The following is a 14,190-nucleotide window of genomic DNA, read 5'->3' on the forward strand; positions in this document are numbered from 1 at the left end:
AAAAATCCTTACACTCACTTACCAGATTCTCCTTTGTAGCGAATGTTCTGGAATTCTGCATAGAAGACTGCCTTCTCTAGCATACCCAGAAAGATAACAGCACCAATCCAAAATTGAATTCTCAGAAGATCTCGCCAGTAGCAAGCAGACCATGCCAGCCACAAAACACCAAACAGGACATACACGATACACATCACCATGAAGAACTGTCACGCAGGTGGATAAGAGTTAAACAGGCAAATTAGGTTGAGGTCATTCCAAATTTCTATTATCTTTTTTGCTTGTTGTTGCTGCTGAGGCAATTAAGGGTAAGTGACTTGCCCAGGGTCACACAGGTAGAAAGTATTAAGTGTCTTGGTTGGATTTGAACTCAGGTCCTCCTGGATTCAGGGCTGGTGCTCTATCTACTGCACTACCTAGCTCACTCTCCCTAGCCCACCCTCCTCACCCCCCCTCCCAAATTTCTAAAGTTAGCACAGCTACGTATCTTTAGCAAAACATAAACTTGATGCAAGACATTCAGGAGATGTCTTTATAGAATCATTGTTTTTCTGGCCTACACCAATTCAAATATAGGGAAGCTGTGCTTTCCTCTTCACAGAGGGAGACCACATGAGTATGCTGCTATCAAGGGCAATTTCAATCTTTCATTAAATGTAGTTCTCTGAGTAAGTCTAAAAATACATGAAAATAGTAAACATTAAGGTGGAAAAGGGACTTGGCAAAGTTGACTTCAACCTAGAGTAATGAAACAAAATGAATTGGTAACTGAAAAAAAGGAGAGGATAAAAAGAAAAATGCCCTTTGATTTAATTATACCACTGCTAGGATTATATCCCAAAAGGACTAAAGAAAAAGAAATAAGACCTGTATGTATAAAAATGTTAACAGTAGTTCTTTTCATGGTATCAAAGAAGTGAAAACCAAGAGCGCTGCCCACCAACAGGGAATGGCTGAATAAATTATAGCACATGGATGTGAAAGAATGCACAATTGTGCTATAAGAAATGAAAGAAGGAGATGGTTTTAGAAAAACTTGGGGAGACATAAACTGATGCAAAAAGTGAGCAGAAGCAGAACAATTTATACAATAACAACAGTACTTAAAGACAAAAATTCTTAAAGATTAAGAGACTCTGATAAAGACAAGGGAACCAAATGCAGTTCCAGAGGGCTCAGGATGAAACATGCAAGTAGGACATGTAATGCAGGAATTTATTTTCCTTGACTATAGTGTTTGTAATAGTTTTGCCTTCTCAATAAGTAAGAAAGAGAGTAGTAAGAGGGAGAGAACTTGCAACTGAAAATAAAACTGAATTAAAGAAAAACCATATCAGGTGAGAATGGTTTATCTAAGAGAATATAAAACCTCATAAAGAACAAATATCCAAATCTGTCATGCTGATACCCCTCTGTATTAAAAAAAAAGATTTCAGAAAGGCCTGGAGAAACTTACATGAACTGAAGCTAAGTGAAGTGAACCAAGAGAACATTGTACACAGCAACAACAAGATTATACAACAATCAATTCTGATGGACTTGATTCTTTTTCAACAATGAGGTAATTCAGGCCAATTCCAATAGACTTCTGATGGAGAGAGCCATCTGAATCCAGAAAGAGAACTATGGAGACTGAATATGTTATCATAACATAGTATTTTCACTATTTTTGTTGTTGTTTGCTTGTTTTTTCCCTCCTTTTTTCCCCCTTTTTGATCTTGTGCAACACGATAAATGTAGACGTGCACAAGTTTAACTTATTTTGGATTATTTGCCTTCTAGGGAAGGGGATGGGAGGAAAGGAGAAACAAAAATTTGGAAGACAAGGTTTTGCAAGGGTGAATGTTAAAAACTATCTTTGCATGTATTTTGAAAATAAAAAGCTATTATTTTTTTTTAAATTGTGCATACCCTTTGATTCAGCAGTGCTATAACTGAAGAATTAGCTATAATTGGATCTGTATCCTAAAGAAATCATAGCGAGAAAAGGACCCACATGTACAAAAATGTTTGCAGCAGGTTTTTTGGGGGTTTTTTTGTGATGGCAAAGAATTGGAAAATGAATAGATACCCATCAATTGGGGAATGGCATAATAAATTATGGTGTATGAAAGTAATGGAATATTACTTTTCTATAAAAAAAGATGAACAAGATGATTTTAGAAAAGCCTGGAAAGATTTACATAAACTGATACTGAGTGAAACAAGAAGAACCAAGAACACATCGTACATAGTAACAGCAAGATTATATGATGATCAATTATGAAAGACTTGGTTCTTCTCAGAAGTTCTGTGATTCCAAACAATCCTAATAAATTTTGGATAGAAAATTTTATTTGCATCCAGAGAGAAAACAATGGAGATTAAATGTAAATCAACATATGCTATGTTCATTTTTTTTCTTTTTATTCGTTTTTTTTTTCCTCTCTCAAAACTGGTTTTCCCCTTTTGTTCTGATTTTTTTCTCCAAACATGATTCATAAGGAAGTAAGTGTGTGTGTATACATATATAAAAATATATAAAAGAATATACATGTATAACCAGAAAAAAAAGTGTTGTTTTTACATGTAACTGGGGAAAATTTAAAAAAAGAAAAGTCTTGTGTAACAGCATTACACAGGACATCTGACAAATTTTCAAGCTGAATTAATTCATTCTGTCCAGGAGTTAAATAATATTACTTTACTTACAATCATGAGGGGATATTCTGCAAGAGAGAGGTACTCATAGGGACCCTTCACTTCCACAGTCACTGAAACAAAGACAAAACAAAATCCAGTATTAAAGAGATTGTAGGAAGATGAAAAATATCATCCTTATATTACCAAGACATAAGCAGATAAACTCTTATGAAACTATTTGCTTTGGTCTAATAAATTTAATTTAACACACATAACAGTAATCATTAGCAGTAATACTCCTGCTAAGTAAAAACATTGTTACCAGGTATGTTTTCATTTTTTATCATTTAATCAGAAGCAAATTTCTCTAAGTAGAAATCAAACAAAACTATCCATGTTGAGTTAAGCCACTGGACTATTAAGACCAAAAGGGGGAAACAAATAAGAGAGCACAGCACCAACATCCTACAGAAATGAACACCCTTGAGAACAAGAGGAATATCCCTTCATAGGAACATTTGACAACAGTTATAAAGAGATAGTGTTAAGTCTCGAGAGTCTTAAGAGCAGTATCATAGTTTCATTAATGTTGGAACCTCATTTTTCCCTTACTCTGTATTGAAATGCAAAATTTCTTTACAAGGATAGGAATAAAAAACAATTACTATAAAGAAGTTGGACATTCTGTTCCTTACAGCAGTTAAACAATGCATGCAACAAAATTACTCAAATACTAAACACAATTATTAAATATTAACATAAAAGCATTAGAAGAATGGAAACTTACTGGTAAAAAGTTTATTTTGTGGTGCATCTTTGAACTCCTTTGAGGATGAAATCCCAATCTGAACAATGAAGATATATGGCCCATCTTGCCAAGTTTTAATAGCAGCATTTGTTGCCTGAAGAAAAAAAACTTTTAAGTCTGTGAGAAATTAAGAACACAAGCTACCCACAAGTCTCTAAATTTTATTACTAAAACTTAAAGAGATACAAGGGGAAAAATCTTTTATTCTGGTCCATTACTATTAAATTTTATGAATGCCTGAAAATAATATGTGTGTGTATATAAATACATATATATATATATATGCATGTACATACATATACTTACATGCACACACTCAAAGAATAAAACACTAGCTTCAAAATGATTTTAAAAAAAACAAGAATTCAGAAGATTATTTTTATTGTAATAGGTTTTTTAAAAACACCTGGCACTGAACCACACAGAAGCATTTACTATTTTCTAATTACAGTAAGAAATAAAGATAATTAGAAACATTAAATGAAGTCAATTCTAAAATTGATAATCCTCTCTCAAAGTTATCAAAAGATCCCTTCATCTCTGAATTAAATGTTCTTTTCTTAATCCTTATCCTTCTTGAAGTCTCTTCAGTCTCTAATACTGTCCATCTCCACCTTTTCCTTGAAACTCCTTTCTCATAGTTTCCAAGATCATGCTCTCTCCTGGCTTTCCTTCTGATTACTCCTTTCTTTCTCTTTTGCTGGATTTTCATCTAGGTTATAGCCACCAATTGTAGGTGTCCTCCAGAACTGTCCTAGGTCCTCTTCTCTTAACCCTCTGTACTATTTCATTTCATATAGATAGGAACTTTATGCAAATAATTTTCAAATGTATTTGTCTAATCTTTTTCCTAACTTCAATCTCATACCTCCAACTACCTATTTTAGACATTTCAAAATGGATATCATATTTTAAACTGAACATGTCCAAGGTTGAACTCATTATCTTGCCCCCCCCCCCCCCCCCCCCCCCCCCCCCTCTTTTCTTACCTTCCCTAATACTGTCAAGAGTGTCATCATCCTCCTGGTCATCTAAGCTCACAACTTAGGTGTTGTCCTCCCTCATCTTATATCCAATCGGATATCAAGTCTAACTATTTCTATTTTTATAATCTCTCTCCTCTAATAGTGCCACTGTCCTGATCCAGACCCTCACTGCCTCACAGCTAGACAATTGCAAGTGCCCACTGGTTAGGCTGACTAAAAGACTTCTCCACTCCATTCCTCGAGTCTGTCCTCACTACAGACTATCTCCCCTCAACAGCCAAATATGAAGCTTCCTAAAGTGCAAGTCTGACCAAATTAAACCAACCCCAATGGCTCTATTGTCTTTAAGATGAAATATAAAATCCTCTGTTTGGTTTTTAAAGCCATCCATAATCTGACCCCTCCCCACATTTTCAATCTTCTTATATTTCACTCTTCATCCAATGAAATCGGCTTTTTTACTATTCTTTAAACAATACTCTCCATTTCTCAATTTAAAACATTTTCACTTGCTGTCTCCCATGCCTGAAATTCTCTTCCTCTAAACTCTACCTCCTACTTTGCCCAATTTTCTTCAAGTCTCACCCAAAGTCCAAACCTTTGCAAGCAGCTTTTCCTAGTCCCCCTTAATGCTAGTGCCCTTCCTCTGTCAATTATCTCCAATTTATGCTGTATATATGTTATCTATCTATAAGTTTGCATGTTGTCTCCCCATTAGAGTGCGAGCTCCTGGAAAATAGGGACTCTCTTTTGTATTCCCAGTACTCAGAACTGTGCCTGGCCCACAGTGAACACTTAAACAACTGACAACTGAATGATATCCCAGAATACTAGGTTATATATGATTTGGGTTATTTTTGTCTTTGACCTACATTAATTTGAGAGATTGAAAGAGAAATTTTTTTTTTTTTTTATTTTACAATGTGATCAGTGGAATAGGTTAGGTTTACAGGACAAAATAATCAATAACTATAGAAATCTAGTGTTTGACAAACCCAAACACTCCAGTTTTGGGGATAAGAATTCACTATTTGACAAAAACTGCTGGGAAAATTGGCAAGTAGTATGGCAGAAAATAGGCACTGACCCATACCTAACACTGTAACACCAAGATAAGGTCAAAATGTTTTCATGATCTAGGCATAAAGAATGATATTATAAATAAATTAAAAGAACACAGGATAGTTTACCTCTCAGATCTGTGGAGGAAGAGGGAATTTTTGACCAAAGAAGAACTGGAGATCATTACTAATCACAAAGTAGATAATTCTGATTATATTAAGTTAAAAAGTTTTTGTACAAACAACTAATGTGGACAGGATTAGAAGGAAAGCAAACTGGGAAAACATTTTTTATATTCAAAGATTCTGATAAAGGCCTCATTTCCAAAATATATAGAGAATTGACTCAAATTTATAAGAAATTTAGCCATTCTTCGTTTGATAAATGGTCAAAATATATGAATGGACAATTTTCAGATGAAGAAATTGAAATTATTTCTAGTCATATGAAAAGGTGTTCCAAATCATTATTGATCAGAGAAATGCAAATTAAGATAACTTTGAGATACCACTACACATCTCTCAGATATCAGGAAATGATAACGACCAATGTTGGAGGGGATGTGGGAAAACTGGGACGCTGATACATTGTTGGTGGAACTGTGAACAAATCCAACCATTCTGGAGAGCAATTTGAAACTATGCTCAAAAAGTTATCAAACTGTGCATATCCTTTGATCCAGCAGTGTTTCTACTAGGCTTATATCCCAAAGAGATCTTAAAGGAGGGAAAGGGACCCACATGTGCAAAAATGTTTATGGCAGCCCTTTTTGTAGTGGCAAGAAACTGGAAACTGAATGGATGCCCATCAATTAGAGAATGGCTGAATAAATTATGGTATATTAATGCTTTGTAATATTATTGTTCTGTTAAGAAATGACCAACAGGATGATTTAAGAGAGGCCTGGAGAGACTTACATGAACTGATGCTAAGTGAAATGAGCAGAACTAGGAGATCATTATACACTTCAACAACAATATTATATGAGGATCAATTTTGACGGAAGTGGCTCTCTTCAACAATGAGAGGATCCAAATCAGTTCCAATTGATCTGTAATGAACAGAACCAGCTACATCCAGTGAAAGAACACTGAGAAATGAGTGTGGACCACAACATAGCATTTCTGCTCTTTTTGTTATTGTTTGTTTGCATTTTGTTTTTCTTCTCAGATTATTTTTACCTTTTTTCTAGTGCAGCAAGATAACTGTATAAATATGGATACATATATTGTATTTAATATACTTTAACATATTTAACATGTATGGGACTACCTTCCATAAGAGAGGAGGTGGAAGGAAGGAGGGGAAAAGTTAGAACAGAAGTTTTTGCAAGGGTCAGTGCTGAAAAATTACCCATACATATGCTTTGTCAATAAAGTTATAATTTAAAAAAAAAGAAAGAAAGAAAAGAAATAATCAGCAAGATCATTTCAGAGAAGCCTGGAGAGACCTACAGAAACTGATGGTGAGTGAAACGAGCAGAATCAGGAGATCATTATCCAAAGCAACAACAAGACTGTAAGACTGTAAGATGATAATTCTGATGGACGTGGCTCTCGATTAAGACCAGTTCCAATTGTTCAGTGATGAAGAGAGCCATCTACACCCAGGGAAAAGACCGTGGGAGCTATGTGTGGACCACAACATAGCATTCTCACTCTTTCTGTTGTTTGCTTGCACTTTTGTTTTCCTTCTCAGGTTTTTTTTTCTTTCTAAATCCTATTTTTCTTGTGCAGCAAGATAACTGTATGGATTATGTATACATACATTAGATTTAACATATATTTTCACATGTATTGGAATACCTGCCATGTAGGGGAGGGGATGGGGGAAGGAAGGGAAAATTTGGAACAGAAGATTTTGCAAGGGTCAGTGCTGGAAAATTATCCATGCATATGTTTTGAAAATAAAAAGCTATTATAAAAAATAAAATAAAAAAATAAATTTTACAACACGGCTAGTAACAACAATCAATATCAAGGTTGATTTTGTAGAGAAGGTGGTAGTTTCTTAGAACTATACGATTCTAGACTGCTCCTTTAGATCTTTCCTAAGACATGGTAATTAGAACTATATTTATGATTCTAAGTGGAATAAGCACATGATTTTTACAAGTTAGTCAATTAGTCTTAAATGCCTCTGCATTTAGTAATAAAGGTACCAGGACTAGAAATATGAAATAGATTTGGGAGCAATAGTTCAAATAATCTGAAGAAATCAAGTCAGACATCCATCAAAGATAACAAAGATTTTGCTATTTATTACTCAAAGGAATACAAGTAGGCAAGGCTTAAAATCACACTAAGTGACCAATCTGCTTTTGGGAGATATAACTTTTTATAGTTCAGGGAAGCCAGGTGGGAGGTGGGGGGTTAGGAGGGAGGGAGAGGAGGGGAAGATTGGATTTAGGGAATTTAAGGGGAGGAACCAGGAAGGAATTGGATAGCTCAGAGAGAGGAAGAGCAAATAAAAGCAGGATCTGGGGAATGATAAGGATGTGTATTGAGATGTTAAGACTATCTTAAAGACAATCTGAGAAAAAGTGCATTCCTATCAAGGCTGACCACAGGAACTGGATAGACAGTTTCTGGCAATTCCTGAGAATAAGCAGTCTGACCCACAAGTCCGTCCAGAGTTCCCATCACATATCACAATTAGAAAGGCAATGTGGCATAGCGGTTAGCATTCTAGTCTTAGAATCAGGTGGGTATAGGCTTAATACCTCTTACTATGTGAGTGTAAACTCTAAGTCACCAAGCACCTCTGAACCTTGGGCCACATTCTATGACTAGAAGAGTAGTTTTCCCACAATGATGTAGAGATATATTATGACCTTCAACAAGGAGAACAAAGTGTCAAATCTGTATGTCCTATTCTTACAAAAGTCACACAATTAACATTATTTCAAAAAAGGATATTTTAGTTAAATTCCTTCTGAAAACTCTGTTCATGAGGTTTTTAAAAATAATTTATTGAATACAATCTAATATTAAAACTTAAGTTGGAGGGGCAGCTAAGTGGTGCAGTAGATAAGAGCACCATCCCTGAAGTCAGGAAGACTTGAGTTCAAATCTGACCTCAGACACTTTTCCTTGCTGTGTGACCCTGGGCAAGTCACTTAACCCCAATCACCTCAGCAAAAAACGAAAAACAAACTTGGGACTCTGGTTAGACAAAAAGATCCCTTACTAAAGGCTCTTCCAATCAATACAGCAAAGATTTGCTAACCACAAAACAGTTAATTGTAAAGCATTTGAGAGCACTGTGCTAAATTATAGGAAAAGAAAAATAAATGCTCCTTAGAAGAGAAGGCCAGAGAACTCTAGAGCCACCTCAGACTACTAAATACTCCTAGTAAACGACAGTAGAACTATATTCTATGCAAATTTGATGCCATTAGGCTGACCTTCAAGAACAGTGTGGTCCTGCTTTACTTTTTATTATTTTTAAACTGCCTAACACAGAGAGATCACATTGATAGACCTTTAAATTACAAAACCCTAAAAAGCTTTTTAAGTTCAACTAACCCAAGGACAAGACAAGTATATCATATTTTCTATTCTGCATTCAAAACTCTTCATCAGTGTCCTTTTCTACTGAATATACCCAACCGGCATGGAGAAGGTTGTGAGTACAACCAGAATTACTGACTGGGAATCAATTTTCCAAAATCTCTTCCATGTCACATCATAGCAAAAACTGCAATTCTCTTTAGATTCTTTTTTAAATCTTAACATTGAAAAGTCAAATTCAAGAATATATTGAAGATAATTAAAACAAATGAGGTTCAGGACTTTTAAGTACCCTCCTCTTCTCCCCTTCCCACACAAATATACTTACAGGCTTTTCTACAACCGCCGTATGATTGGTTCCATTGTACCTAGCCTATAAATAGAGAAAAACAAGATAGATTAAAGAGTGAGAAACATCTGCTCTCCCTTCAGAGATTAAGAACTAAAGAAAAACAATTACCTCTTGTTTTCCTCCTGCTAGCACCACTGGATGCACAAAATCCCCAGAAAAACTCTATAAAAATAAATTTTAAACTTAGAATTATCAAAAAGCCTTTAACAATCTTAAGAAAATATGGTATATCAACACACCACAGAAACTCTTATGGCAAGAGACAATTCTAACTTCCAATGCAGCAAAATGCAACTAATAAAGAGAAGCATTCTTTATTGATAACATTCACAAATGAAAGCCATCTGGAATTAGGAAAACTGTATTAAAACCTAGTGGCCAAACTGTCTAGACAACTACACTGTGTTTATTATTTTGTTCCTCCACATTGCCCTTTTCATAAGCACATTTTTGTCATGAATAAATGGAACTGTTAACAGTAAGATGTTATCTCTGTTTTGGTGAAGGGGAAAAACTTCATTACTTCATTAGCATAGGTGCGTCTGACTTAGCTAAGACAGCAGCAGCACACATGACCATTAATTTAAAGATGGGACCTGAGAGGTCATCTAATCCAATCCTTTCATTCTGCAAATGAAGAAACAAAAGGCCACAGTGGAAAAGTGATTTTGTTACCTAAGTAAGTGGTGGAGCCCATTTCAACTCAGGTCTTCTTAAGAAAATCCAGCACTACTTTTACTATATCACACAGTCTCTTATTAAAGCTGGTCTAATGAGTCTGACTAGGAAGTTAAAAAGCTCTAAATTTCTTGGCCTTTGTAACCGAAGTTTTATGGTCCCAAAGAACAGGGGACAATATCACATCATACAGCCTCTTATTAAAGCTGGTCTAATAAGTCTGATTAGGGAATGGAAAAGCTCTAGATTTCTTGGCCTCCAAAACAGAAGCTTTATGGTCCCAAAGAATAGGGACCATACTATATATGAGTATAGGCTCAATACCTCTTACTATGTGAGTGAGGAACCATAAAATACAAACAAATATTTTCATTTTACTTCTTTTTCCTTCTTTCCCCTATTATCTTATACTTCCCATGACTGACATTTTGCAAGATCCACAAATTCTAAATGTTGACATCTACACAACCTTTCCAATTCTATTATCAGACTTCTTCATCCTGCTGTAAGCAACCATTCAGACTTTCTTTGCCAAAAGTTGTAGAAATGGCAATTTCTAACACAAAGCCCAGTTTTCTATTAGCTATCCAAAGCAATATACAAGTTCCTTTGCAATATAAATTTCCTAAAGAATAGGATATACAATGTGACTCCAAGGCAAAAAAAAGTCAGTGACTATTTAAAAAAAACAAAACTTTTCTTTACAAAGCAAACAAATAAACAATAACCCTGAAGCATTTTCAATTTCAGGCCAGGAGTAATTAAGCCCAATAATCCTGATTTGGGGAGTGAAATATCAGTTACAAAGCAATGAGGAAAAAACTAAAGTTTTGGTTGTTTTTTTCCTTATTTACATACAAATAAACATATATCTATTTTTTGGAAATTTATCTATAAGTCATTGTTTGTGAAAGTATCAGTACATGCTTCCAAATTGTCCTCAGATAAATTGGTTTTTTTTTTAAGTCCAAGAAATCACAGAATACGAACAATACAGTATAAAATTACCTCCATCTCATTTTACCACCACTACTCCACCACCACTACCACTCCCAGTTTTAAATACTACCTGTGGTTTAAAGAGTTCACTGCAGTTCTGGAACAAGGTTGATAACATTTCATAGGACCCAGGCCAACCTGACCGTTCTTCCTTGGTGCTTCCAAAATACTTTTCTGCTTGTTCATCCTGGCAAGGCAAAAGACCAAACAGCAAACATTTTTGTTGCAGAAATATTTATCCTTTCATAAAAAGGCCTTCAGAAAATAAAAAAGGTGGACTTTAGGCTGAACAAAATATTGGGAGTTCCTACATGCCAAAAAATTAACCTAACTTCAGATAATATGTCATCCAATAAAAATTATTATACCAAGTCACATTTATGTAATCTGAATGTTACATGTTTATTGCTTTCAACATCTATGGGAAGTAGGAAGGAAAGCATTCATTTTATTCCTTTATAGATAAGGAAACAGGCCCAGAAAGGTCAACTGTCTTGCGTATGGTCACACAGCAAGTCCTATTTTCAAGTAAAACTATTTCACAAAGAAAGGGAATAGTGACTAAATCGGGCTTGAAAACTACAGGATTCTTTTCTTAACAATAACCAAGAATCTAAATGTTTTAAAGTCCCAAAGAAGAATGAATTTGGTCTAAAATGACAAAAAAAAAAAAATACATATCTTCTCACAGGCTAAGAGACGACAAAAAGATTTTAGCCATCTATTCTTCTCATCCTAAATTCAGTTCCTTATCAACTCTTTGAGGCTCATACCTAAATCTTGATCCCTAGTTCTGACCTCTCTCTTTCAAGTTCTATTCCTACATCTCCAAATGATTGATGAACATTAGTATTTGGATATCACATTATCATTCAAAATAATATTCATTACATTATTAACTTGCATTATCTATGAAGGGTTTGATAAACAAAGAAACTTCAGTTAATACTTCGTCTATTTCCCTCAAATTTCATATGAAAAGAATCTAAATTAATGTTTTATGGTATATCCAATAAGAAATCTATTAAAGGACATGCTATTTCATCTGAGAACCCTAGAAATTCTAACATTATCTATCCTTTCCTCATCATTTCAACCCTTACCCACAACCTTCTTCCTAATCTTTTCTAAGTGTGACAAAACATACATGTGCATCTCAATTCACTTCAAATCCAAGAAATAGTTAGAATTGGTATTCTAGCTGATCAAAAGCATTTTATACAAATCTGAAAATTAGGTACCAAAGGCTAAAGGTTTTATATCATAGAACAGAAGTCATGTAAAAAGCATAATTTATGACAAAATGGTATGGCCAATGAGCACTTATTACTTGCAGATAAAGTGAAATCATCTTTAAGAAATTACAGGAAAATAAAAAACAAAAAAAGGATTACATCAAAGAATTGAAAACAAAGACAAAGTCTAATAAGATTAAATAGAGCAGCAGTGAAAAGACGTCTTCAAATGAGGCAGCATCATACATGGAGAGAGCACTCAACTAGAAGCCAAAAAATTTGGGGCCCACATCTGATTCTATCAGTAACTAGCTGTATGACATTGGGCAAATCATTTAATCTTTCTCTACCTCAATTGTGAAATGAAAGTGATTTCCAAAGTCACTGTTAGCTCTATAACTACGTCTCTTACCCCAAAATTGAAGACTTCGTTGTAACAGTTACAAGAACGTAAGTACCAGGTCACATTGAAACTCAAGGATGGATCACAAGGTTCTCCTTCAACTATAAAAGAGGAAATGTATGTCAGTAAAGGCAATTACCACAAAAAACAATCTTCCTATCACATTGCCATAAATCTTATTTACTCTCTGTAAACATTAAAGAATTTCATTCTGATTTTAATACATGCCAAGTAGAGACAAACTAAAAAATATATACATCTTCTTAAACCAGATATAACTGCTGCTGTACAAAAGTATGGCCCAATAGGGCAGTGCTGCCCTATATTAGTGGTTTTCAATTTCAAGAGACTAGATACTCTACTTTTTAATGCCTAGAAACCTCCCCAAACCCTGTTGCTATGTCATAGAAGATTCCATAGGTGATAAAATAGACAAAAGTCAGGCATGCCTGCCAAGGCAAATCTATATTTATTAGTCACCTACTATACAATTCTAGGTATTGTACCAAGCACTGAAGAAAGTACAAAAAGTAAACAACATGGTTCTTTTCTTCCCTAAAAAGATTTTCATCTAATTAGAGAGGTGAGCTATAAATAACTAACAAATTAAATGACCGTAAAAGTTCTTAACAGTACAATTCAATTCAAGCCAACAAACATTTATTGCAAGGAAGACACTGTGCTAGACATTAAGTAGGGATACAAAAACTGGTGCAGAAGTCTACTGGATGATCCAACAGGCATAAAATATTGAGAACAGAAATAACCGTGTGGATGAGGAGAGAGCAAAAGTGACAAAGACAAGTTTTTAAGCACAGGAGACCCATTGTGTGTGAAGGATGAGATGGAAAGATTAGGCTAGGATGTGTGGAACAAAGAGCCTATGAAGAGAAATGTGAAAGAAATCTGTGAAAGTAGGTTAGAACCAGATTGTGAAGGGCTTTAAATGCCATTCCAAGAAGTCAGTATTTTAGTCTAAAGGCATAAGGAAGCAATTGAAGATTTCTAAGAAGGGGAAGAACGTGATGAGAACACTGACTGCAATCTGGAAGGTGCATTCACCTATATATGTATGTAATTAGATGTTTAATGGATAGTACAAGTACCTACTGTTTGGCATTAAAGCCCTTCCCAAACTGGTCCTATTCTACCTTTTCAGTTTTCTTATATTTTATTCTCCTAAACATACACACTAGCCACCTAACTGCTCCTCACACATGACCCACCATCTCCTATCTTTATCTGGCCTTTTTACTGGCCAGTCCTAGGCCAATAACATTCACCCTCCTAACTTCTACTTCCTCACTTCCCTGACCTCTTTCAAAACTCAAATCAAATCTCACTTTCTGCAGGAGGCCTTTATATAAGTTATATATGTGTTGTCTCCCATACTAGATATTCAGCTTCTTGAGGTAGGGTCATGTTTTCACTTCTTTTATATCCCAAGTTACTGGGTTCTTCCACTTGGCACACTTTAAATACTTAATAAATGCTTTTTGACTAATTGAAGCTATGTGTTCAGAAAGAAAAAAA

The 14,190-nt window shown here is 34.9% G+C and overlaps 1 protein-coding gene across 1 annotated transcript in view; it reads right to left on the reverse strand.

Annotated features, from left to right (window-relative positions):
• Window positions 1–14,190, reverse strand: part of TMEM87A (transmembrane protein 87A) — a 35,164-nt gene that overhangs the window by 16,299 nt on the left and 4,675 nt on the right. Inside the window, exons 3-9 of the mRNA XM_012546340.3 lie at window positions 12,667–12,758; window positions 11,090–11,206; window positions 9,451–9,504; window positions 9,319–9,363; window positions 3,410–3,524; window positions 2,692–2,753; window positions 23–206 (exon numbers count right to left, since the gene is read on the reverse strand). Coding sequence (XP_012401794.1) covers window positions 23–206; window positions 2,692–2,753; window positions 3,410–3,524; window positions 9,319–9,363; window positions 9,451–9,504; window positions 11,090–11,206; window positions 12,667–12,758 — 669 coding nt within the window. The remainder of the gene's footprint in view (window positions 1–22; window positions 207–2,691; window positions 2,754–3,409; window positions 3,525–9,318; window positions 9,364–9,450; window positions 9,505–11,089; window positions 11,207–12,666; window positions 12,759–14,190) is intronic.

The sequence above is a fragment of the Sarcophilus harrisii genome, chromosome 2, assembly GCF_902635505.1.
Source record: "Sarcophilus harrisii chromosome 2, mSarHar1.11, whole genome shotgun sequence".
NCBI classification, from domain to species: domain Eukaryota; kingdom Metazoa; phylum Chordata; class Mammalia; order Dasyuromorphia; family Dasyuridae; genus Sarcophilus; species Sarcophilus harrisii.